The 27,186-nt window shown below is 44.1% G+C and overlaps 1 protein-coding gene across 5 annotated transcripts in view; it reads right to left on the minus strand.

Moving 5' to 3' along the window:
* MYLK3 (myosin light chain kinase 3) overlaps positions 1–27,186 on the minus strand; it is a 54,698-nt gene that overhangs the window by 9,590 nt on the left and 17,922 nt on the right. For 4 of the 5 annotated variants that reach the window (XM_046683372.1, XM_046683371.1, XM_046683369.1 and 1 more), the window contains exons 4-9: positions 24,639–25,096; positions 22,459–22,564; positions 21,733–21,826; positions 21,201–21,310; positions 20,099–20,240; positions 5,219–5,289 (exon numbers count right to left, since the gene is read on the minus strand). In XM_046683372.1, the coding sequence (XP_046539328.1) occupies positions 5,219–5,289; positions 20,099–20,240; positions 21,201–21,310; positions 21,733–21,826; positions 22,459–22,564; positions 24,639–25,096 (981 nt within the window). The remainder of the gene's footprint in view (positions 1–5,218; positions 5,290–20,098; positions 20,241–21,200; positions 21,311–21,732; positions 21,827–22,458; positions 22,565–24,638; positions 25,097–27,186) is intronic. The other variant, XM_046683370.1, reaches the window with a different exon arrangement.

The raw sequence follows: 27,186 nt of genomic DNA on the forward strand, positions 1-27,186 counted from the left end.
ACCTCAACGGCCGTGTTGTGGAGGGACATCAGGGAGGGGAAGAGAGGGCGAGCCCTCCTGTGGCAGCCCGCCACTCCCCTAAACTGGCAACTGACCCGAGACTCAGGGCCAAGGACCCAAACTGAGAGGAACAGCCTTTCCCCTTAGGAGAGAAAACCCAGGCTCTCAGTCCCTGGAAGCCACACTCCCAGGATGCATTATGTTTCCACGGCTTCACCCGCCTCATACCTACATCCTGTATCATGTGACTGTAGTTTCTCCCACTAGAGGTGACATATATTGCCCCAATCCACTGATGCTGGGCTTGGCCATGTGAGTTGCTTTGGCCAATGGAATGTGGGTGCAAGTGACAGTAGGCCAAGTCCAAACTAGGCCATAGGAGCTTGCCCTCTTGCTCCTCTGCCAACACCCTGAGAAGAGACTGGGAGACACGTGGAGCAGACCTGTCCTCACTGACCTGCGTCTTGGATCCAAGCACAGCTCAATTCAGCCAAGATCAGTGACTCCCAACCAGTGGTATGGGGGCAAATGTTTAACAACCAGTTATCTGATTTTTTTTAAAAGTGCTGATTTGTAGCATTTGCCAGTTTCTGTGGTGTAAATACTTATTTCACTGTACCATCACAGTTGATTTCAAAGTATCACATGATGTCACCAAATGCAGAGTAGAGATTCGCCATAGCACACCATTCTATAGTATCTCCACCATACAGATACAATAGATATAAATAACCTCATGAGCATAAACAATAGTGAAATGTAGAAAAATTATTAGGAAGTGATAAGTTTTAAAGATGTAATATCTTTGTTTTTAATATAATTTCTTTAATTGTAAGTTTATATGGCTTAATTTTGAAAAAATTTTTATTTTATTTTATTTTATTTTGGGTGAGGAAGATTGGCCCTGAGCGACATCTGTTTCCAGTCTTCCTCTTTTTGCTTGAGGAAGAATGTCCCTGAGCTAACATCTGTGCCAGTCTTCCTCTATTTTGTATGTGAGATGCTGCCACAGCATGGCCCCACTAGCAGTGTGTAGGTCTGCACCCAGGATCCAAACCTGTGAACCATGGGCCACTGAAGCAGAGCATGCAAAGTTCACCACCACACCACTGGGCCAGCCCCAACAGCTTAACTTTTACTAATGGCCATGTTTAACAACTGGCTTACAAGATTCCTTATCGTAAGTTAGCATGAGTTGGGTCCAGCACCCTGCTCTCCCTAGCTGACTCACAAATGTGTGGATGAGAATAAATAACTGTTGTTTTAAGCCACTGCATTTTGGGGTGGTTTGTTATACAGCAGTCTTGTGGTAATAGCTAACAATATACCAATCCCAAAGCTGTGTCAAAATATCCACAAAGACCTCTCCAGATTCCTAGCAAAGGCTCTCTGTGACCATAGGGTCACACATGAGGTTGTAGCCCCATAGGGTTTGTGGTAGGCACCTCCCTGCCCTGCCAAAGGATCTGATGACATGGGCTTGGCTTCCAATCTGAGCACAGGACTGGAAGCCAGTAGGCCTACCCTGCACCCAACATTCTGGAGACTAAGCTAACACAAGATACTTCCTAACCTGGCCCCATCCTTGACCCTTGACATGTCCCTACTTTGACCCACTGATGGCTCTCACTGCCCAGCCTAGTGTAATGCTGGTCCCTCTTGCTAGATGTCATGGCCTCTGAAGATTTGTATGTGCCCCTACTCTCCTGGGGGTCACACCCCACCGAGAACTTCAGCACCTTCTAATAGCCCTACCCAGAAATACGACTTCACTTTCTATAGTTTGTATTACAGGGAAAAATTGGCATTTTCTCCCTCTTTACAAACATTTAATTATTCTGGAGTGTAAAATATGCTGTCTCAACCTGCACATTTCCCCCACGGATCCTTCCTCTTAGAAGGACATGCTTCCCAGGAAGCAGGTCAATTTGGCAAAAGCCAATTTGCCAAACAATCCTTTTGCCAAATGACCAGCTTGCCAGACCATTGAGGATGGTTTCAATGTTTTCCTTTCATCTCACAGCCGGCACCTGTGAATCTGTCAGCCCAGCTCCACCAAGCGCAGCTTCCTGAGCAGCAGGTGTTTCAGACACCTGCCTTCTCCACGGCCCACCAGTGTGATGTGGTGCCCTTCTCCTAAGTGCGGCTCCCTGGGTTCACTTTCTTGAACTTGCCTTCCACCTCTGGTCCCACCAGCAAAATTACTGTCATCAGTGCCCTTGACTAGGTTAACAAATATGTCTGGCAGTTTTGGATGGATTGCCTGACCAATTTTGAATAGATTTTGACTAACTGATTTTTTGTAAATTGGCCCACAGCCCTTTTCACCTTCCCACCTGGTGGGACTCACTGGCCTATAGGACAATGTTCCAACTTCTGAACTCCATATTAGTGCCCTGATTTTCTACTGTATCTTCCTCCCCCAATCCCACCCACAGCTCCTGCATTCCCCTGGACCAGCCTGCTCATGTGCAGTGCACATCCTATTCTCGGCCCCATAACTCCCACTCTCTCTCCTGCCTCCCCTCCAGGCAGAGTTGTGCTAGAGCCGGTTCTCATGGGTGCACGAGAGTCAATTGTGCACATCTCCTCCCAACTCTGCATTCAGTGAAATCATGTTGGTAGCTTGAACTTGGCCAAAATTAGCAAAAGTTACAAATCCACCCAACCTCCTCTCAACCCACCCCCCTACCACAGCTGGTTGTTAAATATTTACCAGCATACTACTGGCTGCAAGTGACACAACCCTGTCTATCCATCCCTTCTGACTGCTCAAAGACACCTTCCCAGACTCCAGGAGCCTCAGGTGGTTACATTTTGCTCCCTCAGTACAGTAGTCCCCCTTATCCGCAGTTTCACAGTATGCGACTTCAGTTACCCACGGTCAACAGCGGTCCAAAAATATTAAATGGAAAATTCCAGAAATAAACAATTCGTAAGTTTTAAATTCTGTGTCGTTTGGAGCAGCATGATGAATCCCACACAGTCCTGCTCTGTCCCGCCCAGGACTGAGTGACCCCTTTGCGCAGCATGTCCACGCTGTAGGCACCACCCGCCTGCCACTTAGGAGCCTCTCGGTTATCAGATCAACCATTGCCGGATCTGCACTGCTTGTGTTCAAGTAAGTCTTAATTTGCTCAGTAATGGCCCCAGAGTGCCTGAGTGGTGATGCTGGCTATTCGGATGCCAAAAAGAAGACGTAAAGTGCTTCTTGTAAGTGAAAAGGTTAAAGTTCTCGACTTAATAAGGGAAGAAAAATATTGTAAGCTGAGGCTGCTGAGATCTATGGTAACTTTGTTACAGTACATTGTTATAATTGTTCTATTTTATTATTTTTGTTAATCTCTTACTGTGCCTATTCATGAATTAAACTTTATCATAGGTATGTATGTATAGGAAAAAACGTAGTATATACAGGGTTCGGTACCATCCGCGCTTTCAGGCATCCACCCGGGGTCTTGGAACATGTCCCCCATGGATAAGGGGGGACTACTATACTCATTTGGCAATTGGTCCTCTGGCATTTGGGAGGGTACTACAGACACTGTATTCTCCGGAAGACAATATTGCCCCATTGCCCCACAGGGGTGAATACTGCTTCTTGGGAAGGGGTAATCTTAGCTATGACAATGGTTTGTGGCTCTCCAAAGGGCCACAGTACATAAACAGACACAAAGGACATCTGTGGCGTTAAATTTCTTGGGGAAGGGGCCTGGCAATTAGGAAAGAAACATCTGAAAAGGCACTTTGGGGCAGGCAGTGATGTTGAAAAGCAGGTTGAGAAACACTGCTCTAGTGTCTAAGACATGCAAGCATCAAGATGCATCCCAATTTTATAAAACTTTACTTGGGAAAATATTAAGCAACTTTTTTACATTATAGACTGAATGTGGACTTTTAAGCATTTGGGGTGGTGTTTTGGTGTTGTTCATGAAATCCAGTCCACTGAAGGCACAAAGGGTTGATCTGAACCCTCTGCTGTTACTCTCATGACATCCCTCAAGCAGGGAACTGAAAATACACCTTTAGCCCCTGCAAAAAGGTAACATTTACCACTTCAACCAGCACGGGGCTACCTAGGAAGACCACCACTGTGGTTCTGAAGACCACCTGTGGGAGGCAGGTGCCAGATCCCAGAGGCTGAGCTCAGGCGAGCAGCACTGCCTCCCTGGGGACGAGGCTCTGCTTTCTTCCCTGTGTGGATGGAGTGGAGGATGCTGTAAGGCTCATAAACTGATAAAAATAAAATGACCATTGGGGCGAGAGAACATTTTGAGAGTGAAAATTCAGTTGTGATGTGAAGACCTACCTTGAAAATAGGTGATTCCCAGAGAAATGTCATTCTTGGTGGAAAAAGAATTCAGGAGGAAGCCTGGAGGATGGGCACACAACTACTGCCATATTTATAGATTGTGGACGCCCAAAGGTCTAGGGGACACCCTCCCCAGCACCAAGGCTCTGCTGCTGCCACTGCTAAGAACCCACAGCACTGAATGTGCGTGCCATGGGCAAGGGCCCCACAAAGGCACGGCGGCTGTCACACATGAGACTGGACAGATGGAATAATAAAACTATATTCCACTAGGCCGCAGGCATTTTAAGGGACTTCAAGACGTTTTAAAAATCATATACAATGCTCACTTTATACACTGAAACTTGAGAACCTAACCCCCTCATAGGATGTATTATCTCATTAACTTCATAACTGCCCTGTGTCAGCAGGTACTCCCTTGAAAGCCCACTTTACAAAGATCTAACCCAGTCCTGAGTGGCCCAGAACCACGTGCCCACGGCACCACCCTACACTGTCACATACTCACCTTCCTCTTTAACCCAGTATTTCCTAGAGGGCAGGGATGGTGATGGATACATCACACAGCCCCGCAGATCCTGCCCCAGGAGGCTTCGAATGAATGGAACTGAGCTGCCCAGCACCCCTGTGCAGTGGCCGCCCTTTAAGCATGGCTCGCCTCTCTGCTCACACAGGTGGTTTGAAGGACTATTAATTCCACAGCCTTTCCAGGAGAAGTGGACCCCACAGAGCATAAAGTCACCCCCTGCAGTAGTAACAGGCCTATCAAAGGCCACCAGCCTTTCAGTGAGAGAGCTCTCTGTGTCAAAAATTGTCAAAATTGGCTGACCTGTGGGTAACCATGCCCAAGAGAGCCACAAAGTCTCCCAGGAGCTCTGTCAAAGCACCACAATACCCCCTCCTTACCTTCTGGCCAGCCCGAAGTCAATTATCTTAATTTGGTGTCCCGTCTGACTGACACACAGGATGTTCTCCGGCTGGGAAAGAAAGAGAAGTATGCTTAGCTCAATCAATAGCTGAGAAGGTCCGCAGCTCCCACACTTACTTGTCAACAGGCCTCAGTTTCCCAGCCTCCAGGGGAATGAACAGCTCAGGGCAGCCCCACAGGGATAGATACTGAAAACAAATGAAGTGGTCCAGTATGAGACAAGGAGCAGCGTGGACTGCAAGGCAACTGGAGGTCTCCTGCCCTTTGCAAAGGGGCAGCCACTGCTCAGCTCCAGCCACTGGCCACCACGCAGGACTGCAGGGTCAGCTGCCAGAGTTCCTCAGCCCTCAAGAGAAGCCAGAAATCCAGGTTTTTATGTGAAAATTCCACACTTTTAAATGTTGGCAACAAAATCCCATTTAAACACACATTCATCAGCGTGGGAATCAAACAACACCTCTGTGATGCCGAGCTGGCTCACAGGCTGCCTGTTTGAGACTGCTGACTTGGGGGGTTCTAAGTCCCAGCTGCACATTAGAATCATCAGAGAGCGCTCAGAAGTCCCACTGCCTGGGCTCCAAGCCTGACCAAGTGCATCCTAATCTCAGAGGTGGGACCAAATCTTCAACAGTCTGGCCAAGTGGGTCAAAGCCGCTAAATGTCAACCTGCCATTTTGTGGTGACATCCGTGACCCACTGGATGGAGATGGTGGTCTTGACACGCTTCTCCTCTTGTCTTTCAGATCAGCTCTGAGGCTCTCAGGGAGCCTAAAACAATGCCTGCTGTTTGTGCAAGACAAATCTGGATAGGAGTAGAGGCTGAGGGCAGATGGAGGGCTGATGGTAGAAAGGACCCGGAGACCTGAGGCAAACGCCCGAGGTCCAGGGGTCCATTGCTTGGGTCTGTAGCCCTAGATGAGCCCCTTCCCATTCCTGAAACCTCAGTGTCTCCACCTGTAAAATGGGAATAATAACCTTTTCCTGCCTTCCTCCTAAGAGGGTGTGAGGATCAAAAGACATAATATGTATGAAACACTTTACAGATTCTGAAACAAATGCCAGGCACTATTTGCCCCAACAGAAGGTTTTATTGCTATTTATGTTACAATGGGGGTTATGCGATTCCTAAGATGGGTACAGGGGAGTGGTGATTAAAAATCTCCATGTCTTCTTTGTAAGGTCTTTATAACAACACTGTCCAATAGAAATATAACGTGAGCCTCATATACATGTTTTCTAATAGCCATGTTAAACAAGCAAAAAGAAACAGGTGAACTTAATTTTTACGACAGCATTATTGACAGACAAATAATAATGCTATCATAAATTTCACCATTTTAAAGTATACTATTCCATGGTTTTCAGTAGATAGTTCACCACTATCTAATTTCAGATCATTTTCATTGCTTCAAAAAGAAACCTGTAGCCATCAGCCGTCACTCTCCATTCTCCCCTCACCCTCAACTCTTGGCAACCAGTAATGTATTTTCTGTCTCTAGATACGCCTATTCTGGACATTTATTATGAATGGAATCATAAAGTATATGGGCTTTTGCATCTGGCTTCTTTCCCTTAGCATAATGTTTTCAAGGTTCATCCATGTATCAGTATTTGATTTTTTTTCATGGCCGAATAATATTCCATTGTATGGATATACCATATTTTATTTATTCATCAGTTAGCGAACATTCGGTTGTTTCTGCTTTTTGACTATTATGCATAATGCTGCTAAGAACATGCGTGTACAAGTATCTCACTGTGCTTTCGATTTACAGTCTCTGATGACTAATGATGTTGAGAATATCTTCATGTGCTTATTGTCCATCTGTATATCTTCTTTGGATAAATGTCTATTCAAATCCTCTGCTCATTTTTAAATTTGTCATTCTATTATTGAATTGTAAGAGTTCTTCATATATTCTACATACAAGTCTCTTATCAGATATATGATTTGGAAATATTTTCTCCCATTCTGCGTGCTGTCATTTCACTTTCATGATGGTGTCCTTTGAAGCATAAAGGTTTTTAATTTTGATGAAGTCTAATTTATCTATTTTTCTTTTCTAGCTTGTGCTTTTGAGTCATATCTAAGAAACCATTGCCTAATCAAAGATCACAAAGATTTACTCCTATGTTTTCTTCTAAGAATTTTATAATTTTAGCTCTTACATTTACATCTATAACCCATTTTGAATTAATTTTTGTATATAGTGTGACGCAGACACCCCACTTTAGTCTTCCGCATGTGGATAGAAGCACAGCATCTCAGCACCATTTGTTGAAAAAACTATTCTTTCCCCCATTGAATTATCATGGCACTGTTTTCAAAAATCAATTGACCACAAACGCAAGGGTTTATCTCTGGATTCTCAATTGTATTCCATTGCTCTATCCATCTATCCTTAGATCAATAACAGTCGTGATTTCTGTAGCTTAGTAGTCAGTTTTGAAATTGGGAAAGATGAGTCCTCAACTTTGTTCTTCTTTTCAAGATGTGTTTCCTATTCTAGATCCCTTGAATTTCCATCTGAATTTTACGATCAGATCATTAAGTTCTGCAAAGAAGCCAGCTGTGATTTTGATAGAGATTGCATTAAATCTGTAGTTCGGGGCTAGCCCTGGTGGCCTAGTGGTTAAGTTTGGCACACTCCACTTCGGTGGCCTGGGTTCAGTTCCCAGGTGCGGACCTACAGCACTTGTCTGTCAGTGGCCACACTGTGGCAGTGGCCCAGATACAAAAAGAGGAAGACTGGCAGCAGATGTTAGCTCAGGGCATATGTTCTTCAGCAAAAAAGAAAGAAAAGAAAAGAAAAAAAGAAATCTGTAGATCAAGTTGGGGAGTATTGCCATCTTAACAATATTTACACTTCCAATCCATGACTGTGGGATGTCTTTCAATATATTTAGGTCTTCTTTAAATTCTTTCAACAATTTTCGTAGTTTGTAAAGAATAATGTTTGCACTTCTATTAAATGTATTCTTAAGTATTTTGTTCCTTTTGATACTGTTGTAAATGAAATTGTTTCCTTAATTTCTTTTACAGACTGTTGATTGCTACTGTATGGAAATATAATTGATTTTTTTATATTTGTCTTTTTTTATTGAGTTAATGATAGGTTACAATCTTGTGAAATTTCAGTTGTACATTATTGTCTGTCAGTCATGTTGTAGGTGCACCCCTTCACCCTTTGTGCCCACCCCCCACAGCACCTTTCCCCTGGTAGCCACTAATCTGTTCTCTTTGTCCACAGGTTTAAATTCCTCATATGAGTGGAGTCATACAGAGATTGTCCTTCTCTATCTGGCTTATTTCACTTAACACAATTCCCTAAAGGTCCATCCATGTTGTTGCAAATGGGACGACTTTGTTCTTTTTTATGGCTGAGTAGTATTCCATTCTATATATATACACCACATCTTCTTTATCCAATCATCTGTTGATGGGCACTTAGGTTGCTTCCACATCTTGGCTATTGTAAATAATGCTGCAATGAACATTGGGGTGCATGGGACGTTTGGAATTGCTGACTTCAAGCTCTTTGGATAAATACCCAGTAGTGGGATTGCTGGATCATATGGTAGTTCTATTTTTAATTTTTTGAGGAATCTCCATACTGTTTTCCATAGTAGCTGCACCAGTTTGCATTCCCACCAGCAGTGTATGAGGGTTCCTTTTTCTCCACAACCCCTCCAACATTTGTTACTATTTGTTTTAGATATTTTTGTCATTCTAATGGGTGTAAGGTGATATCTTAGTGTAGTTTTGATTTGCATTTCCCTGATGATCAGCGATGATGAGCATCTTTTCATGTGCCTATTGGCTATCCGTATATCTTCTTTCAAGAAATGTCTGTTCATGCCTCCTGCCCATTTTTTGATCGGGTTGTTTAATTTTTTGTTGTTCAGTTGTGTGAGTTCTTTATATATCATGGATATTAAGCCTTTGTCAGATGTATGACTTGCAAATATTTTTTCCCAGTTAGTGGGTTGTTTTTTTGTTTCAATCCTGTTTTCCCTTGCCTTGAAGAAGCTCTTTAGTCTGATGAAGTCCCGTTTGTTTATTGTTTCTGTTGTTTCCCTTGTCTGAGAAGACATGGTGTCTGAAAAGATCCTTTTAATACTGATGTCAAAGAGTGTACTGCCTACATTTTCTTCTAGAAACCTTATGGTTTCAGGTCTCAAATTTGATGTCTTTGATGGTCTTTGATCCATTTTGAGTTTATTTTGGTGAATGGTGAAAAAGAATGGTCAATTTTCATTCTTTTCCATGTGGCTGTCCAGTTTTCCCAGCACCATTTGTTGAAGAGACTTTCTTTTCTCCATTGTAGGCCCTCAGCTCCTTTGTCAAAGATTAGCTGTCCATAGATGTGTAGTTTTATTTCTGGGCTTTCAGTTCTGTTCCATTGATCTGTGCATCTGTTTTTGTACCAGTACCATGCTGTTTTGATCACTGTAGCTTTGTAGTATGTTTTGAAGTCAGGGATTGTGATGCCTCCAGCTGTGTTCTTTTTTCTCAGGATTGCTTTAGAAATTCGGGGTCTTTTGTTGCCCCATATGAATTTTAGGATTCTTTGCCCTATTTCTGTAAAGAATGTCTTTGGGATTCTGATAGGCATTGCACTGAATCTGAAGATTGCTTTAGGTAGAATGGACATTTTAACTGTGTTTATTCTTCCAATCCATGTACATGGAATGTCTTTCCATCTGTTTATGTCGCCATCCAATTCTCTCAGAAAGGCCTTGTAATTTTCATTATATAGGTCTTTCACTTCCTTAGTTAAATTCACCCCGAGGTATTTTATTCTTTTTGTTGTGACTGTGAATGGTATTGTGTTCTTGAGTTCGTTTTCTGTTAGTTCGTAATTAGAATATAGAAATGCTACTGATTTATGTAAATTGATTTTATACCCTGCATCTTTGCTGTAGTTGTTGATTAATTCTAAAAGTTTTCCAATGGATTCTTTGGGGTTTTCTATATATAAGATCATGTCATCTGCAAACAGCGACAGTTTCACTTCTTCCCTCCCTGTTTGGATTCCTTTTATTCCTTTTTCTTGCCTAATTGCTCTGGCCAAAACCTCCAGTACTATGTTAAATAAGAGTGGTGATACAGGGCATCCTTGTCTCGTTCCTGTTTTCAGGGGGATGGTGCTCAGTTTTTGCCCATTGAGTATGATGTTGGCTGTGGGTTTGTCATCTATGGCCTTTATTATGTTGAGGTAGTTCCCTTCTATGCCCATTTTGTTCAGAGTTTTTATCATAAATGGCTGTTGGATCTTGTCAAATGCTTTCTCTGCATCTATTGAGATGATCATGTGGTTTTTATTCCTCAGTTTGTTGATGTGGTGTATCACGTTGAGTGATTTGCGATGTTGAACCATCCCTGTGTCCCTGGTATGAATCCCACTTGATCATGATGTATGATCCTTTTGATGAATTGCTGAATTCTGGTTGCCAAAATTTTGTTTAGAATTTCTGCATCTATGTTCATCAGCAATATTGGCCTGTAGTTCTCTTTTTTCGTGGTGTCCTTGTCAGGCTTTGGTATCAGCGTGATGTTGGCCTCATAGAATGTGTTAGGAAGTGTTCCATCCTCCCTACTTTTTTGGAATAGCTTGAAAAGGATAGGTATTAAATCTTCTCTGAAAGTTTGGTAGGATTCCCCAGGAAAGCTGTCTGGTCCTGGGGTTTTATTCTTTGGGATGCTTTTGATTGCTGTTTCAATCTGTTTCCTTGTGATTGGTCTGTTCAAATTGCCTGCTTCTTCTTGACTAAGCTTTGGGATGCTGTAGGAGTCCAAGAATTTATCCATTCACTCTAGGTTGTCCATTTTGCTGGCATATAGTTTTTCGTAGTATTCTCTTATTATCTGTTGTGTTTCTGCGGAGTCTGTTGTTATTTCTCCTCTTTCATTTCTAATTTTGTTTATTTGAGCTTTCTCCCTTTTTTTCTTTATAAATCTGGCTAGGGGTTTATCAATTTTATTTATCTTCTATTGATACTTTCTACTGCCTTTTTTGTTTCAATAGCATTTATTTCTGCTCTGATTTTTATTATTTCTCTCCTTCTGCTGACTTTGGACTTTGTTCTTCTTTCTCTAATTCAGTTAGGTGTAGTTTAAGATTGCTTATTTGGGATTTTTCCTGTTTGTTAAGATGTGCCTGTATTGCGATGAATTTTCCTCTTAATACAGCTTTTGCTGTATCCCATATGAGTTGGTATGGCATGTTATCATTTTCATTTGTCTCCAGGTACTTTTTGATTTCTTCTTTAATTTCTTCAATGATCCATTGCTTGTTCAACAGCATATTGTTTAGTCTCCACATCTTTGTGCCTTTCTCAGCTTTTTTCTTGTAATTAATTTCTAGCCTTATAGCACTATGATCTGAGAAGATGCTTGTTATTATTTCAATTTTTTTAAATTTGTAGAGGCTTGCCTTGTTTCCAAACATATGGTCTATCCTTGAGAATGTTCTATGCATGCTTGAGAAGAACGTGTAGTCTGCTGTTTTTGGGTGAAGTGTTCTATATGAGTCTATTAAGTCCAACTGTTTTAGCTTTTTGTTTAGCTCCACTGTTTCCTTGTTGATTTTCTCTCTGGATGATCTGTCCATTGCTGTGAGTGGGGTGTTGAGGTCCCCTACTATTATTGTGTTATTTTTGATATCTTCTTTTAGGTTTGTTAATAGTTGCTTTATGAACTTTGGTGCTTCTGTGTTGGGCGCATAGACATTTATAAGTGTTATTTCTTCTGGATGAAGTGTCCGTTTGATCATTATGTATTGGCCCTCTACATGTCTCTTTACCTGCCTCATCTTGAAATCTGTTTTGTCTGATATATATTGTGACACCTGCTTTCTTTCGTTTGCTATTAGCTTGGAATATTGACTTCCACCCCTTCACTCTGAGCCTGTGTTTGTCCTTGGAGCTGAGGTGTGTTTACTGGAGGCAACAAATTGGTGGATCTTGGTCTTTAATCCATTTTGCCACTGTGTGTCTTTTTATTGGAGAGTTCAATCCGTTTACATTGAGGGTGAGTACTGATGCATGAGGGCTTAACGCTGTCCTTCTGTTGCTTGTTTTCGGGTTTTCCTGTGCTTCTTTTGTTTCTCGTCCTGTGTGTTTTAGCCTACCCATTGACTTCTGCAATTTCTTATGCTGGGTTTCTTAGATTTTTCCTTATTTATGTTTTGTGTCTCTGTTCTGTTTTTTACTTTAGTGGCTATCCTGAAGTTTGTATTCAGAATCTCGTGTATAACATAGTCCATTTTCTGGTGGTCTCTTACTTCCTTAGCCTAAACTGATTCAGTCCCTTTCCTCCTCCCCTCCTAAATTGTTATTCTCATCTTTTATTCCAACTTGTGTTGTGAGTTTGTGGTTAGAGTGATAAGATTGTTTTTGCTTTGGTGATTTCCTTCCCTTTATCCTAATGCTATAGTTGAATATTTGCTATCCTATTCCGATTCTATCTATTTGTCTCCCTACTCTGTGTTTTGTGACCCTTTTCTCCCTTTTTTTCTTTTTTCAGGTATGAGAGCCTTCTTGAGGATTTCTTGTTGTGGAGGACTTTTGGTTACAAAGTCCCTTAGCTTTTGTTTGTCTGGAAAAGATTTAATTTCTCCCTCATATCGGAAGGATATTTTTGCTGGATAGAGTATCCTTGGCTGAAGATTTTTATCCCTTAAAGTTTTGAATATGGCACTCCAATCTCTCCTAGCTTGTAAGGTTTCTGTAGAGAAATCCACTGAAAGCCTGATAGGGGTTCCTTTGTAGGTTATTTTCTTCTGCCTTGCTGCCCTGAGTATTGTTTCTTTGTCATTCACTTTTGCCATTTTTACTACTGTATGCCTTGCAGTAGGTCTTTTTACATTGACAAATCTAGGAGATCTGAAAGGTTCCACACACATTTCTCTCTTAATCCCTAGATTTTGGAAGTTCTCTTCTATCATTTCGTTGAGCACACTTTCTGCTCCATTTTCCTTTTCCACACCCTCAGGAATTCCGATGATTCTTAAGTTACGTTTTCTCATTGAGTCAGCTATTTCTTGGAGATTTTCTTCAGTTTTTTAAATTCTTAGTTCTCTTTCTTCCTCTGTCTGGAGCCATTCAGCCTGTCTATCTTCGATTATGCTAATTTGCTCCTCTATGGTGTCTACACATGCATTCAGGGAATCCGTATTCTGTTTTATCGGATTCATTGTATTTTTCATCTCTAGTATTTCTGATTGATTCTTCTTTATAGTTTCAATCTCTTTTGTGACGTAACTCCAGAACTCATTGACTTGTTTCTCTACATTTCCCTTTACCTCATTGAATATTTTGAGGATAGCTATTTTGAACTCATCTTCACTTAGTTTACCTATTTTCAAGTCCTCAGGACCTACTCCTGTGTTTTTATTGTTTTCCTTCTGGTCTAGAGCTTTTAGAAATTGCAGGATGGTAGAGGAGCAGTTTTTGCACATGATGCTATTATTCTGTTGCAGTTACAGCCTATCGCCACTAGATGGGGGTCGAGAGCCATGTGTTCTGAGCCCTCCACCATCAGCTGCGATGGCAGTGCGCAGCGCGGGTTGGGGGAGGAGGGACACTTTCTCTTGTCCACCGACCTGGATTCAGATCAGCTCTTGCTCTCTGGTTTCCTGGGGCCCCAGCTTGATGGGGTCGCCCACACGAAAGCTTTCCCCCATTAGACGGTTTCTGCTGCACTGGCAGTGGGAGTCCTGGATGATCCCCAGAAGCGCGGCCCCTCCCCCGCTCCTTCCCTCACCAGCAGCCCTGATCCCAGTCTCTAGGGGCAGGAGCAAAGTTCTCTCTTACCCTGTTCCAGCTCCTGCAAGGGCGGCTCCATCCTCTCCACCCTCCATCATTTGGCTGCTGTGGGTCTCTGACGATTTCTGTTATTAGGATTTTTTTTTTTTTTTTTTGGTTGGAAAGCAGTTGCTCTTTTTGGTTGTAATTTGGAGGGGAGAGTCCCGGGTGAGCTCACGCTGCCATGTGGCTGACATCCTATATTTGTTTTATATCTTGCAAACTTGCTGAATTCATTTATTAATTCTAATAGTTTCCCCCCATACTCCTTAGGATTTTCTATATATAAGATCATGTCATCTATGAATGGAAAGACTTTTACTTCTTCCTTTCCAATCTGGGTGTCTTTCATTTTTTTTCTTGCCTAATTGCCCTGGTTAGAACCTCAAGTACAACGTTTAATAGCAAAAGTGGCAAGAGCAGACATCCTTGTCTTGTTCCTGATCTTAAGGGGAAAACATTCAACCTTTTACTGTGAACTATTATGTTAACTGTTGATTTTTCATAGATGGCCTTTATCAGGTCGAGGAAGTTCTCTTCGATACCTAGTAACAAAATGGACAATAGTGTTTTCATCATGAAAAGTTTTTCAATTTTGTTAAAGGCTTTTCCTGCATCTGTTGAAATGATCATGTGATTTTGTCCTTTATTTTTTCAATATGGCAGATTACATTGATTGATTTTCATATGTTAAACCAACCTTGCATTCTTGGGATGAATCCCACTTTGTGATGTGTATAATCCTTTTTGGATGTTTCTAAATTCAGTTTGTTAATATTTAATTGAGAACTTTTGCATCTATATTCATAAGGGATATTGATGGTTTTCTGGTGATGGCTTTGTCTGGCTTTGGTATCAGGACAAGACCAACCTCATAAAACGATTTGGAAAGTACCTCTTTCTCTTCTACTTTTTAGAAGGGTTTGTGAAGGATTAGTGTGAATTCTTTAAACATTTGGTAGAATTCACCAATGAAGCCATATGGGCCTACTCTTCTTTGTGGGTAGTTTTTGATACTTATTCCAATGCTTTACTTGTTATACATCTATTCAGATTTTCTATTTCTTCTTGAGTCAGTTTTCAGCAGTTTGTGTCTTTTTAGAAATTTTTCCATTTTATCTAGGTTATCTAACTTGTTGGCACACAATTTTTCATAGTATTCCCTTATAATCTTTGCTTAATTCTGTAAGGCTGGTAGTGATGTTCCCTCTTTCAGTCCTGATTTTAGTAATTTGAGTCTTTTTTTTCTCTTGTTCAATATAGCTAAAGATTTGACAATTTATTGATCTTTTCAAAGAACCAACTTTTGGTTTCATTGATTTTTCTCTGTCTTTCTGTTCTCTCTTTTGTTTACTTCTGCTCTACTCTTTGTTATTTCCTTCTGGTTGCTTTGAGTTTAACTTGCTCTTCTTTTTTAGTTTATTAAAGTGGAGTATTAGATTATTGATTTAAGATCTTTCTTCTTTTTCAATATAAAGTTTTGCAGCTACAACTTTCATTCCTGGTTTAGATATATCCTATAACTTTTGGTACGTTAGATTCTCATTTTCATTCATCTGAAAGTATTTTCAAAAACTTAATCTTAATATTTTATTTAACTGAATATATCCAAAATATTATCATGTCAATAGGTTATCAATATAAAAAATACTGATGAGATATTTTCCATTCTTTTTTCATAAGTGTCTGAATTTCAGTGTGTATTTCACATCTACAGCACATCTCAATCCAGACACTAAATTTTCATCAGAAATATTGTAGATGTATTTAGAATTCATGAATTATTTATGTTTAGATTTCATGAAATTTATAATTTAAAAGTCAATTCACATATTAAAGTTGTTCTAACTATACTTAAAAGTTTTCCAATTAATTTAAAATACAATTCCTCAGTGATACTAGCCACATTTCAAGTACTTAGTAGCCACAAGTGGCTAGTGGCTACTGTGTTTAACAACACAACTCTGGAGCAATTTCTGCATATTTGAATTCACACAGCCTCCCTAGGAGATGGGTGTTATAATTCCCCATTTTGCAATTGATGAGCTTATGCAAGATCAATCAATAAGATCAAGCAACTTATGCAAGATCTCACATCCAGGAAGGGGCTGAACTAACACCGGCTCTGCTTCAGACTGAGAAATGGACCTTGGCAATGACTGCCTCCTGTTGCAGGGTTACAGGAGTTGCCCCAAAGGCTGTTTCTTGACCCGGAACCACAGAACAGAATTCCAGGCTTCCCCTAACTGCTCAACTTACAAGCAACCGGTCCAGAAGCCCTGGTATTAGCTCTAGTGAGCAGGGGAAGCTTGAGGCCAATTCCCCATCATCTCTACCATTTCTCTGACTACCTCAACTTTATCATCTGATATCAATCAGGAAAGATGGTCAGAAGGAGCAATGTGTACACACATAGGTCCAGCCAACCTACTTCCCATCTTCTGTGAGGAGCCACTGAAATTCTTGAAAGGGGTTAAGGACACACCCTCCTGTTGTCCCAGCAGAGTAGAAAAATCACGGAAACAGCTGCGATGCAAAACAATACCACAATGAAGTGTCACCTCACATTTGTTAGAATGGCTATCATCAAAAAGATAAGAGATAACAAGTGCTGACATTGATGTGGAAAAAATGGAACCTTGTGCACTGTTGGTGGAAATGTAAATTGGTGCAGCCACTATGGAAAACTATAGAAGTTCCTCAAAAAAATTAAAAATAGAACTACCATATGATCCACCAATTCCAGTCTGGGTATATATCTGAAGGAAATCAATTCACTATCTTGAAGAGATATCTGCACTCTCATGTTCAATACACCTTTATTTGCAATAGCCAAGACATGGAAACCATCTAAGTGTTCATCGATGGACGAATGGATAAAGAAAATGTGGTATTTATATACAATGGAATATTATTCAGCCATAAAAAATAAGGAAATCCTGCCATTTGCAACAACAAGGATGGACCTTGAGGAAGTTATTCTAAGTGAAATAAGTCCGGTGGAGAAAGACACTTACTATATGATCTCAGTCATATGTGGAATCTGAAAAAACAGAACTCATAGAAACAGAGAACAAATTGTTGGTTGTCAGAAAGAGGGAAATGGGTGAAAGAGGTCAAAAGGTACAAACTTTCAGTCATAAAACAGATAAGTTCTGGGGATGTAATGTACAACATGGTGACTATAGTTAACAACACTGTATTGTATATGTGAAAGTTGCTAAGACAGAGATCTGAAAAGTTCTCATCACAAGAAAAAAAACTAACCATGTGAGGTGATGTATATTAATTAAACTTACTGTGATAATCACTTTGCAATATACATATATCGTTACGTTGTACACCTTAAACTAATAGAATGTTATATGTCAACTATATCTCACTAAAACTGGGAAAAAAATTTTAAAACATAACCAAAATAGACAAATCTATAGCTAGACTTACCAAGAACAAAAGAGAGAGGACTCAAATGCTATTAGAAACAAAAGAGGAGACGTTCCAACTGATAGCACATGAACACAAAGGATCATAACAGACTACTGCGAACAATTGTATGCCAACAAATTGGACAACCGAGAAGAAATGGATGAATTCCTAGAAACATACAACTTGCCCAGACTGAATAATGAAGAAATAGAAAATCTGAACAGACCAATTACTAATAAGGAGATTGAATCAGTAATCAAAAATCTCCCAAAAAACAGGGGCTGGCCCCGTGGCCGAGTGGTTAAGTTCGCATGCTCCGCTGCAGGCAGCCCAGTGTTTCGTTGGTTCAAATCCTGGGTGCGGACATGGCACTGCTCGTCAGACCACGCTGAGGCAGCGTCCCACATGCCACAACCAGAAGGACCCACAACGAAGAATAGACAACTATGTACTGGGGGGCTTTGGGGAGAAAAAGGAAAAAATAAAAATCTTTAAAAAAAAAAGAAAACTCCCAAAAAACAAAAGTCTAGGACCAGGTGATTTCACTGGTGAATTGTACCAAACATTTAAAGAAAAATTAATACCAATCCTTCTCAAACTCTTCCAAAAAATAAGAAGTGAGAATACCTCCAAACTCATTTTACAAGGCCAGCATTACTCTAATACCAAAACCAGACAAGGACATTACAAGAAAAGAAAATTACAAGTCAATATCCCTGACAAATCTATATGCAAAAATCCTCAACAAAATGTTAGCAAACCAAATTCAACAATACATAAAACGATCATACACCATGATCCAGTGGGATTTATTCCAGGGATGCAAAGATGGTTCAACATATGCAAATAAATCAATGTGATACACTACATTAACAAAATGAAGAATAAAAATCATATGATCATCTCAATAGATGCAGAAAAAGCACTCAACAAAAGCCAACATGCATTTCATGATAAAAAAAAACCCCTCAATAAACTGGGTATGGAGGGAACATACCTCAACATAATAAGGCGCATGGATGACAAGCCCACAGATAACACACTCAGCAGTGAAGAGCTGGAAGCTTATCCTCTAAGATCAGGACCAAGGATGCCCACTCTCACCACTTTTATTCAACATAGTATCGAAAGTCCTAGCCAGAGCAATTAAGCAAGAAAAAGAATCTAAATTGGAAAGGAAGAAGTAAAACTGTCACTATTTGCAGATGACATGATATAATATATAGAAAACTTTAAAGACCCCACCAAAAAACTGTTAGAACTTATAATCAAATTCAGTAAATTTTTAGGATACAAAAGCAATATACAAAAATCAGTTGCATTTCTATACACCAACAAGAAACAACAGAAAGAGAAATTAAGAAAACAATTTCCTTTACAATTGATCAAAAAGAATGAAATACTTAGGAATAAATTTAACCAAGTTGGTGAAAGGTTTGTACACCGAAAACTAAAAGAAATTAATGAAAGAAATTGAAGGAGATCTAAATAAATGGAAAGACATTCCGTGCTCATGGACTGGAAGAATTAACATCGTGAAAATGTCCACACTACCCAAAGCAATCTACAGATTCAAGGCAATCCCGATCAAAATTCCAGTGGCATTTTACACAGAAATAGAACAAACAATCCTAAAATTCGTATGGAACCACAGAAGACCGTGAACAACCAAAGCAATTTTGAGAAAGAAGAACAAATCTGGAGGCATCCCACTTCCTGACTTCAAACTATATTATAAAGCTAGTAATCAAAACAATATGGTATTGGCATAAAAACAGACATGCAGATAAATGGAACATTATAGAGAGCCCAGAAATAAACCCATGTATTAAAAAAAAAAAGAAGAAACAGTTGTCACATATCACGTGCTTACTTTGTGTCAAGTAGACAAAAGAAAGTGTCACGCATTCATTCAGTGGAATATCACAGAGCCCTTAAAGGGAGTGAGAAAAGATGTGTACAATGTACAGTTAGCCCAAAAAGGCAAGTTTAAAAACAAGATGCACAGTACGGTCCCCTTTGTGTCCTGCTAAATTGCTGATGGAGAAGCCCGCTCAGTAGAGATGGGGAGGGAAGAACTTTTCCTGTGTATTTTATACATTTCATATTGTCTATATTTCTTACCCCAGTCATGTGTTCTTATTTTGGTTTGTTTTTCGTGTCTGTGTAAGGAAGATTGGTCCTGAGCTAACATCTGCTGTCAATCTTCCTTTATTTCATGTGGGACGCCCCCACAGTGTGGCTTGACGAGCGGTCTGCGCCTGGGATACCAAGCTGCAAACCCCCGGGCCGCCGAAGCAGAGTGCGCGAACTCAACCACTACACCACCAGGCCGGCCCCTATTTGAGTTTTTTAAAAACTAATCTTAAAGATATTTTTAAAGAAAAAAAGATCATTATATCATTTAATCTGAAATAACACTTAAAGAGGTACAGTTATCCACATTTTACAGATGGAAGAACTGAGGCTCAGAGAAGCAGCACGACTTGCCTGCCCTCGACTCCAGAACTAGGAAGTGTCAGAAAGCCAGGATTGTCTGTCGCTAGAGCTCTCGAAGATGAGAGAGCAGCAGAGGCTCAGACATCCAGGGGCCCACCCGCCACATGCCCAGGGCAGAGCCTGACCTTGAGGTCCAGGTGCAGGATGTAGTGCTGGTGGAGGTAATGCACGCCCTCGCAGATCTGCTTGGTGAATAAGACCACATCCAGTTCAGTCAGGTGGTACTTCTCGTCTGTGATCCGGTCAAAGAGTTCACCCCCATCCACACTGCCAGGGAAAAGGGAAAGGAAGGCACTGGACTGAGCAAGGCTCTCAGAAGTCTTGTCCACTCTTATCGCCAGGGGCCAAAGGAGGCCAATCCAGGCGAGCCCAAGGGTGCACTGCCATCTAAGGTCTTACGGGGACTCTTGCTCTGGCCCATTCTCAGCTCAGTGTGGATGGTAAAAAGGGAGTAATGAGCCAAAGGGAAGACTGGGATTGTCTTCAGTGCTGATAAGCCAAGCTCACTCTGGGTACTCTAGGCCAAGGCTGTAAACTCAGTGGCCTACAGGAGCCACTTAGTACCTACAAGCAAGAACTCCAATGGGCAAATCAGACCAGATGTGAAACAAAAGTATTCTTAAACACACAGCCCTTAGCCTGTCTTCTGTTTTTCTACTTTTGATGGAGAAATGAATGACAAACGTTTCACTCTCCTCAGCCCTACCAGAAGGAAAATAGCAACACAAGCACAAAAATAAATGTCCCCTGAGCCCTTGGCCTCAGTGTCAGGGGTAGTTGGGAGTGGTGGGGACTGGGGCAAACGGGAGACCGGTTGGCCTGTCTGTAACAGTCAGCCACTATGAGCTCCAGGACACTGTTTCCAGCTGGAAATGCAGGTCCAGTGTTACTAGATGTTTTATATTTTCAAGAGAGCCAGACATCTAGGTTTTAAAGTGAAATTTCCCAATTTCCAACTGTTTAATAAATCAAATTACTGAAAATTGTGTTGGCCAAACTAGCATACATCTGCAGGTCAAATTAGGTTCACTGGCCCCTGGTTTGTGACAAATGGTTTTGTCCTCCACGCTCCATATTGGAGGTCAAGCAGAGAAGGCGATGAGATTCCCTGGATGTCCCAGAGAGGGAAAGGAAAAGGAGAGTTCTGCCTCAGATCCCATCTCCAAGCCCCAGCCCTGAGCCCTGGCCCGCCTGGAGAGCCACTGCCCCACCTCCCAAGAGACTCACTACTCCATGATGAGGGTAAAGCTATTCTTGCTCTCGAAGGCGTCATAGAGCTGGATCAGGTTCACATGGCTGAGCTGGTTCATGATGTTGATTTCATTCTTCACATCCTCCTTGTGGAGCCAGAGGGGAAAGAGTTTCCAAGAAATGGGTAGGAAGAGGAGCCAGCTGCGCCTCCCAAGACACATGCACACACCCACCCGCCCTGCGCCCTTGTTTCCTGCTCTCATACTGGGTCTCCTCAACTCACCACCAAACCCAGTCCTTACAACAGAAGGGACCTCAGTCCAACCCACTCATTTTGGAGATAGGAAACCTAAAGCCCAATAAGAAAACTGGAAAGTCCAGGAGGACCCTGTTGCCTAGGGTGTGAGGTGGCCTGTTGACCAGAGTGTGTGATGCAGGAGAAGTGGTCGGGTTTCCTGCTTAGCATGAAGGGACCTGGGGCAATGTGGGGCCCAGGGCAGCCAAGAGGGAAGTAAAGCTGTCCTGAGCCTGGCCAGAGTCACTGGCTGGCCCAGAGTAGATGCCTCACCCGGTCCTTGGTGCTCTTCACTTTGATAATCTTGGCTGCCAGAGAGAGGCCCGTGGACTTCTCCGTGCACCTGTGGACCTGGCCAAACCGGCCCCTGCAGAGACACAATGACACAGCAGGCTGAGAGCCCAGAGGCTCACCCCGCACATGGGGGCCATCCTCATCCCATATCCTGGGCTTTCTGCTCCTACCTCTGCTCCACATACCACAGGGATGACCCTGCACCCAGAAGCAGCCCAGTCATCACCCTCACACCACATGGAGTACCTGAAACCTAGAGAAGAGCTTCTTTACCCCACACCCAGTGGTCTATCCTGCACCCAGGGGACATCCCATACCACCTAGTCTGTCCTACATCCTAGAGGACATCCCTCTTACCCCAGCCAATGTTGACTCTGCTGCCACCTCCAGTATATGGTTGCCATGCCCACACTGTGCAGGCCCTCCTGCACCCTACGCCATCTCACTCATCCCGTGTGGGCCCTCCTGCACCCTCACCATCTCATTTTCCCATGCGGCCCTCCTGCACTCTATGGGCTATTCTCTTCTTCCACTCTCCGTGAGCTATCCATTCACCCTCATGCTGTATGAGGTATCCCACTCCTGGCCTTGGCTCAATCACCCAGTTCCCGGGAAGCATCCAGCAGAATCCCCGCTGAGTCCTCCAGATGTCTCTGCCCCCACCCCTCCTGCTCTGCCCCTCATCAAGTCATGAGGCTCACTTACCCTCCCAAGACTTCATGCTGGCACACTGTGTAACCTGCTGAGGTCGAGGTCTCCTTGACACTCACCACCCGGTGTTCAAAAGGGGCTGGCGGGGCAGGACTGTCATCTGTTCAGGGTACAACAGCCTCTGAGCCTCCTTTGTGCAGCCTGCACCTTTCAGCCACCCATCCAAAACCCAGTTGGTTCAAGTGACAAGCTCTTCACCCTTCTCAAGGATCATCTCACTCAAGTCACCCATTTGACAGAGGAGGAAGCAAAGTCTCAGAGAGGTGAGGTGACTGGCCCAAGGTCACAGAGTGAGTCAGTGACAGACAGGATTCAAACCCAAGTCTGCCAGCACCTCCAGCAGTGCTCTTTGTAAGATGGAGACGTTATGTCAAGCCAGGAATAGGTCTAAGGTGGATCAGCATGGCTTGCAGGAAACAGAGGCACACTCGAACAGGGCGATCGAGCAGAGTTCAGTGACAGGCCTAATTTTAAAGGCACAAGCAAGGCTATGGAGGCCAGCAAGGGTGGTGTGATGGGTAAACAGCTGGGGATACAAACATCCCCCCAGCCCCAGGTGTCCTGACAGGGCAGGAGGGCCCACGATGCAGCCCAGAGCGGGCCAGCGCCCATGGCGCAGGGTGGGGCTGGGGGACAGTGGGTGTGGAGGGGAAATGCAGGACTCGGAAAGAGAAAACAGTTTAGGTTTTTTAAAGAAATCTTGTCCTTCAGAGGTGATATGAACCTAGGAATGTTACATGAAATAGAGTAAATGAATAAAACAGAATAGTGAATATGCACCAAACACAATGGTATAGACCGGTTTGTGTGTTAAGGGCTGGAAGACGCAGTGGCAGGATAGCAGTGGTTTGGGCTGACATTTATTCGGGGTTGTCACGGGGCCCTCAGAGTGTTCCACGGACAGCTCCGACACCTCCAAAACCACACACCTGGCGCAGTGGAAATACTGCTCTTTTCTCTTAGTTTGTCTTACTACAAGCAACTTTCTGCTCGCCAAAGTAGAATATTGAATTTGCTTTGCGAGCATGTTGCTCATCCTTTTTTGTGTCTGCACATTGTGGAGTCTGTTGTTTTTATTTTTTCTGGGCCCCCGGAAAGGTTGGGTGAGCCTGGATTCTGGGTGTGTCACGGAGATTCCACATCTAGAATTCCAGGCTGACGTTTCCTTTGCCGCAAGGTAAACTGCCTTCTGTCCCAGCGGCTATACAGCCACGACGTTTACACGCACAGTCCTGGAGCCAGACAGTCAGGTCAGAGCCCGGCTCCACCAGCACTGACCCCGCGGCCGTGAGTGTGCTTCTTAACCTCTCCTCTGCTTCCATTCATCCCGCTCGCAGGCCCGTGGGGTAAACGTCGGCTGGGCACACAGGGAGTGAACATGGGCTTCATCACCAGCACAAGTCTCAGGAAAGACTTTAAAATCACAGCCTGCTCTCAGCTGTGTCTCAGGAATTAAAGGAGCCCGTGTCCACATTTGGATCAAGTCATACTAGGGGAGAAGAGGAAGCAGCTGGGGAAGTCAGTATGACAGGGCAACTGCGGAGCCCAGAAGTGGCAAAGGGACACCTGGATGACCTGCAGAACACATGGTCCTTCCTCAGGGACTTCCAGAAATCCTTGTGAAGGGAATCAGCAAAGGGTGGCCTTCCTACAGCCACGTGGAATGAGGGTTCAGAGCAAGGCGGGTATGACCCTAAAGGTTAGAGGATTGAAGCCTTTGGGTGACAAAAACACAAGGACCTCCCACCACAAATGGGACGGAAAGCAGGTCAGCAGCCTCACCATCCTTCCCCATCCTGTGGGACAGTCAGTTCACTGGGTGCAAATGGCTGATAGTGGGTTATGCACACCAGTCAATGGATTTGCTTTCAAATAGGAGCCTTCTCTGTCTCAATCAGAATGATACCAAGAGCACTAGACTGGCAGGTGGCTTTCAGAAATCCACCCAGCTGAGCCCCACCAGGTTGCCTCCTCCCCTACAGCCAAGGCCAACCCAAGCTCGTCCTGCAGCATCTCCGTGCCTTTGTCTCCAGCCCCGGGATATACTGGCAGGCTGCTCTGAGTCTGGACTCCCCCAGACCCACATTATCCTCCCTGGAAGCTTCAGGGAGGCCTCTCAGGAGTAGGCCCTCCAAAACCACCACCTCAGGGCACACAGCAATGGCCTCACTTACCCAGAACCACGCGGCCAGCCTCGGCTCCCGGGGGTGTCCTCCTTCCAGCTTCGGCCCTGCCCACGCCCCCGGCCATGCAATCCCTCCTGGGCTCAGGATTTCCTGCTTCTGGGCCTTTGTCCTGCTGCAGGCCTGGGACCCCAGCGTCATCTCCCTTGTCCCTCCAGGCCCCGCTTGGTCCCATGATGGGCTCGGCCCGAGGCCCCGGCTTCTCCTCAGCCTTCGCTCCCTCATCGCTGCTCCGCTTCCGCAGGAGCAACAACTTGCTGGCTCCTTTCGGGATCTGTTTTCCCAACTCAGTCCCAGGGGCCTGGGGGCAGCACCAGGGCCCAGGTGGGTCCTGCTCACCTGGATGGGCGGCTGCAGGCGCCTCCGCAGGGGGTGTGGGGCTGAGGTTGCCCCCTCGTGTCACAAGCAGCTCCCCAGGAGTATCCGTCTCCTGCACGTGGACGGAGACCCTGGTGCAGAGAGAAATATGGCTCTGAGGTTAAAAACAAACTCGGGAGTCTTGTGTTCAAATGCCTGCTGCTGCTGCTGCTCCCAACCATGACTGCTTGGCCTCAGTTTTCTTATCTGTAAAACAGGCCCCTTAGGGTTGTTACAATAGCCAGAGTTAGCTTGTGGTTGGAACCCACAGACTGCAACCCCTGCCCCTCTGGGTCCGTGCCCACCTCTGCCCAGACAGGACACCAGGGGAGAGGCCAGCTTCAGTAACATACATGCCCTCATCTCTCAGGATTCCACTGCATGAGGGTTCAGGGAAGGCATGAAGCAACCTGTGGTGAACGAGGGTGGGCCCAGCCACCTCTGAGGCCCCTCGGAAACCAGCTTCTGCCCCAGGAGGATTGTCGCCTGCAGGCAGGAGGCCTGGGCTCTTCCAAACCTTCTGCTGGCCTCAGTTTCTCTTTCAGTTAAATGAAGAGAAGAGTGAACCAAGTCAACCATCACACTGGAAGCCCCAGGTCAGACATATTTTATTAAAATCAGGCAATCGCTCATAAGAACCTGGACTTCCTGTTTCTCTTGAGCAAACATACTTGGCTGTGGCGGGCCTGCATGCCTGCATAGCTGAGGAGCAGCTCTCCACTTCCCCACAGGCCTCTCTGCTCCCTGGCAAGCCCGCTGGGCCCGCTTCATCCATTTTCATTCCGCAGACCCTGCAGCAATGGGACTTGGGACCCCAGCTGGAGGTCAGGAAGGCCCTCTGAGCCCTCACATTCAGAGGGAACGACCCTGACCCTGGAAGCCACGACCCCCTGGGCCTCAGACTCTCCCTCTCAGAGTCTCCTCAACTCTGACTGCCACTCACAACCCTAATGCCGGGGTCTATGTGTGTTGGGCCAGGGGTGAGGGGGTGACTGGCTGGTGTGGACTGAGTCTCAGGAGGGAGCCAGGCAGCCTCCATTCTGGTCTTAGCTCTGCCACTGGGTTGCTGGACCATTTTGAGCAAGTCTAGCCTCAGGTGCCTCTTCTGACAAATACGGACGTAACACCTCATAGATGTACTGAGAGTCAACTAAGAGAGGAAAGCACAAATGCAGGCGGGCTCCAAAAATGAGGCCTAAAATGGTGCAGCCACTGTGGAAAACAGTATGGCCAATCCTCAAAAATTTAAAAATAGAACTACTGTATGATCCAGCTATCCCACTGCTGGGATGTATCCAGAAGAACTGAAAGCAGGGTCTGAAAGAGAGATTTGTACACCATGTTCACAGCAGCATTACTCACAACAGCCAAATGTGGAAGCAATCCAAGCGTCCATTGATGGATGAATGGATAGGCAAAATGTGGCATATACATATACTGAAATATTATTTAGCCTTAAAAAGGACGTTCTGACACATGCTACTACCTGGCTGAACCTCAAGGACATTATGTTAAGTGAAATAAGCCAGTCACAGACAGACTGATTCCACTTATATGAGGTACCTACAGTAGTCACACTCATAGAGACGGAAGGTGGAATGGGGGCTAGCAGGGTCTGGGGGGAGGGGAAAACGGGAGTCGTTTGATGGTTATAGAGTTTCAGATCCGCAAGATGAAAAGGTTCTGGAGGTCTGTGCCACAACATGAATATACTTAACGTTACTGAACTGTGTACTTAAACATGCTTAAGATGGTAAATTTTATATTATGTGTTTTTACCACAATAAAACAGAGTGAGGCCTTTCCCCAGCAGCTGAAGGCCAGGCCTCCTCTCTGAGCCACTGCAGGTCCCCTGAGGACAGTGCCTGTTCCTGAATGCGCCTGCCTCAACAGCTGGTTCACGGCCAAGCCTTGGGCGGGGGGCCTCAGAACCCCCCAACACGTGCCCTTCGGGAGTGAGAAGGGGTTAGTGATGACAGGGTAGGACGGCAAAGGGGGCATCCAAGCCTAGCTCAGGTCTCGTCTTCACTGAGGGACACGGGAAACCACAAGAAGCCAGTTGCTGGAAGGGTACCCGGGTGGTCGGGTGGGCAGCTGAGAAGGCTGACAGGCCCTGCTGTCCCCCTTGGTCTTCACACCTAGGGGCACGGGATGACCCAAAGGCACTGCTGTGCATTCCCCT

The sequence above is a fragment of the Equus quagga genome, chromosome 13 (genome assembly GCF_021613505.1).
Source record: "Equus quagga isolate Etosha38 chromosome 13, UCLA_HA_Equagga_1.0, whole genome shotgun sequence".
Taxonomy (NCBI): Eukaryota; Metazoa; Chordata; class Mammalia; order Perissodactyla; family Equidae; genus Equus; species Equus quagga.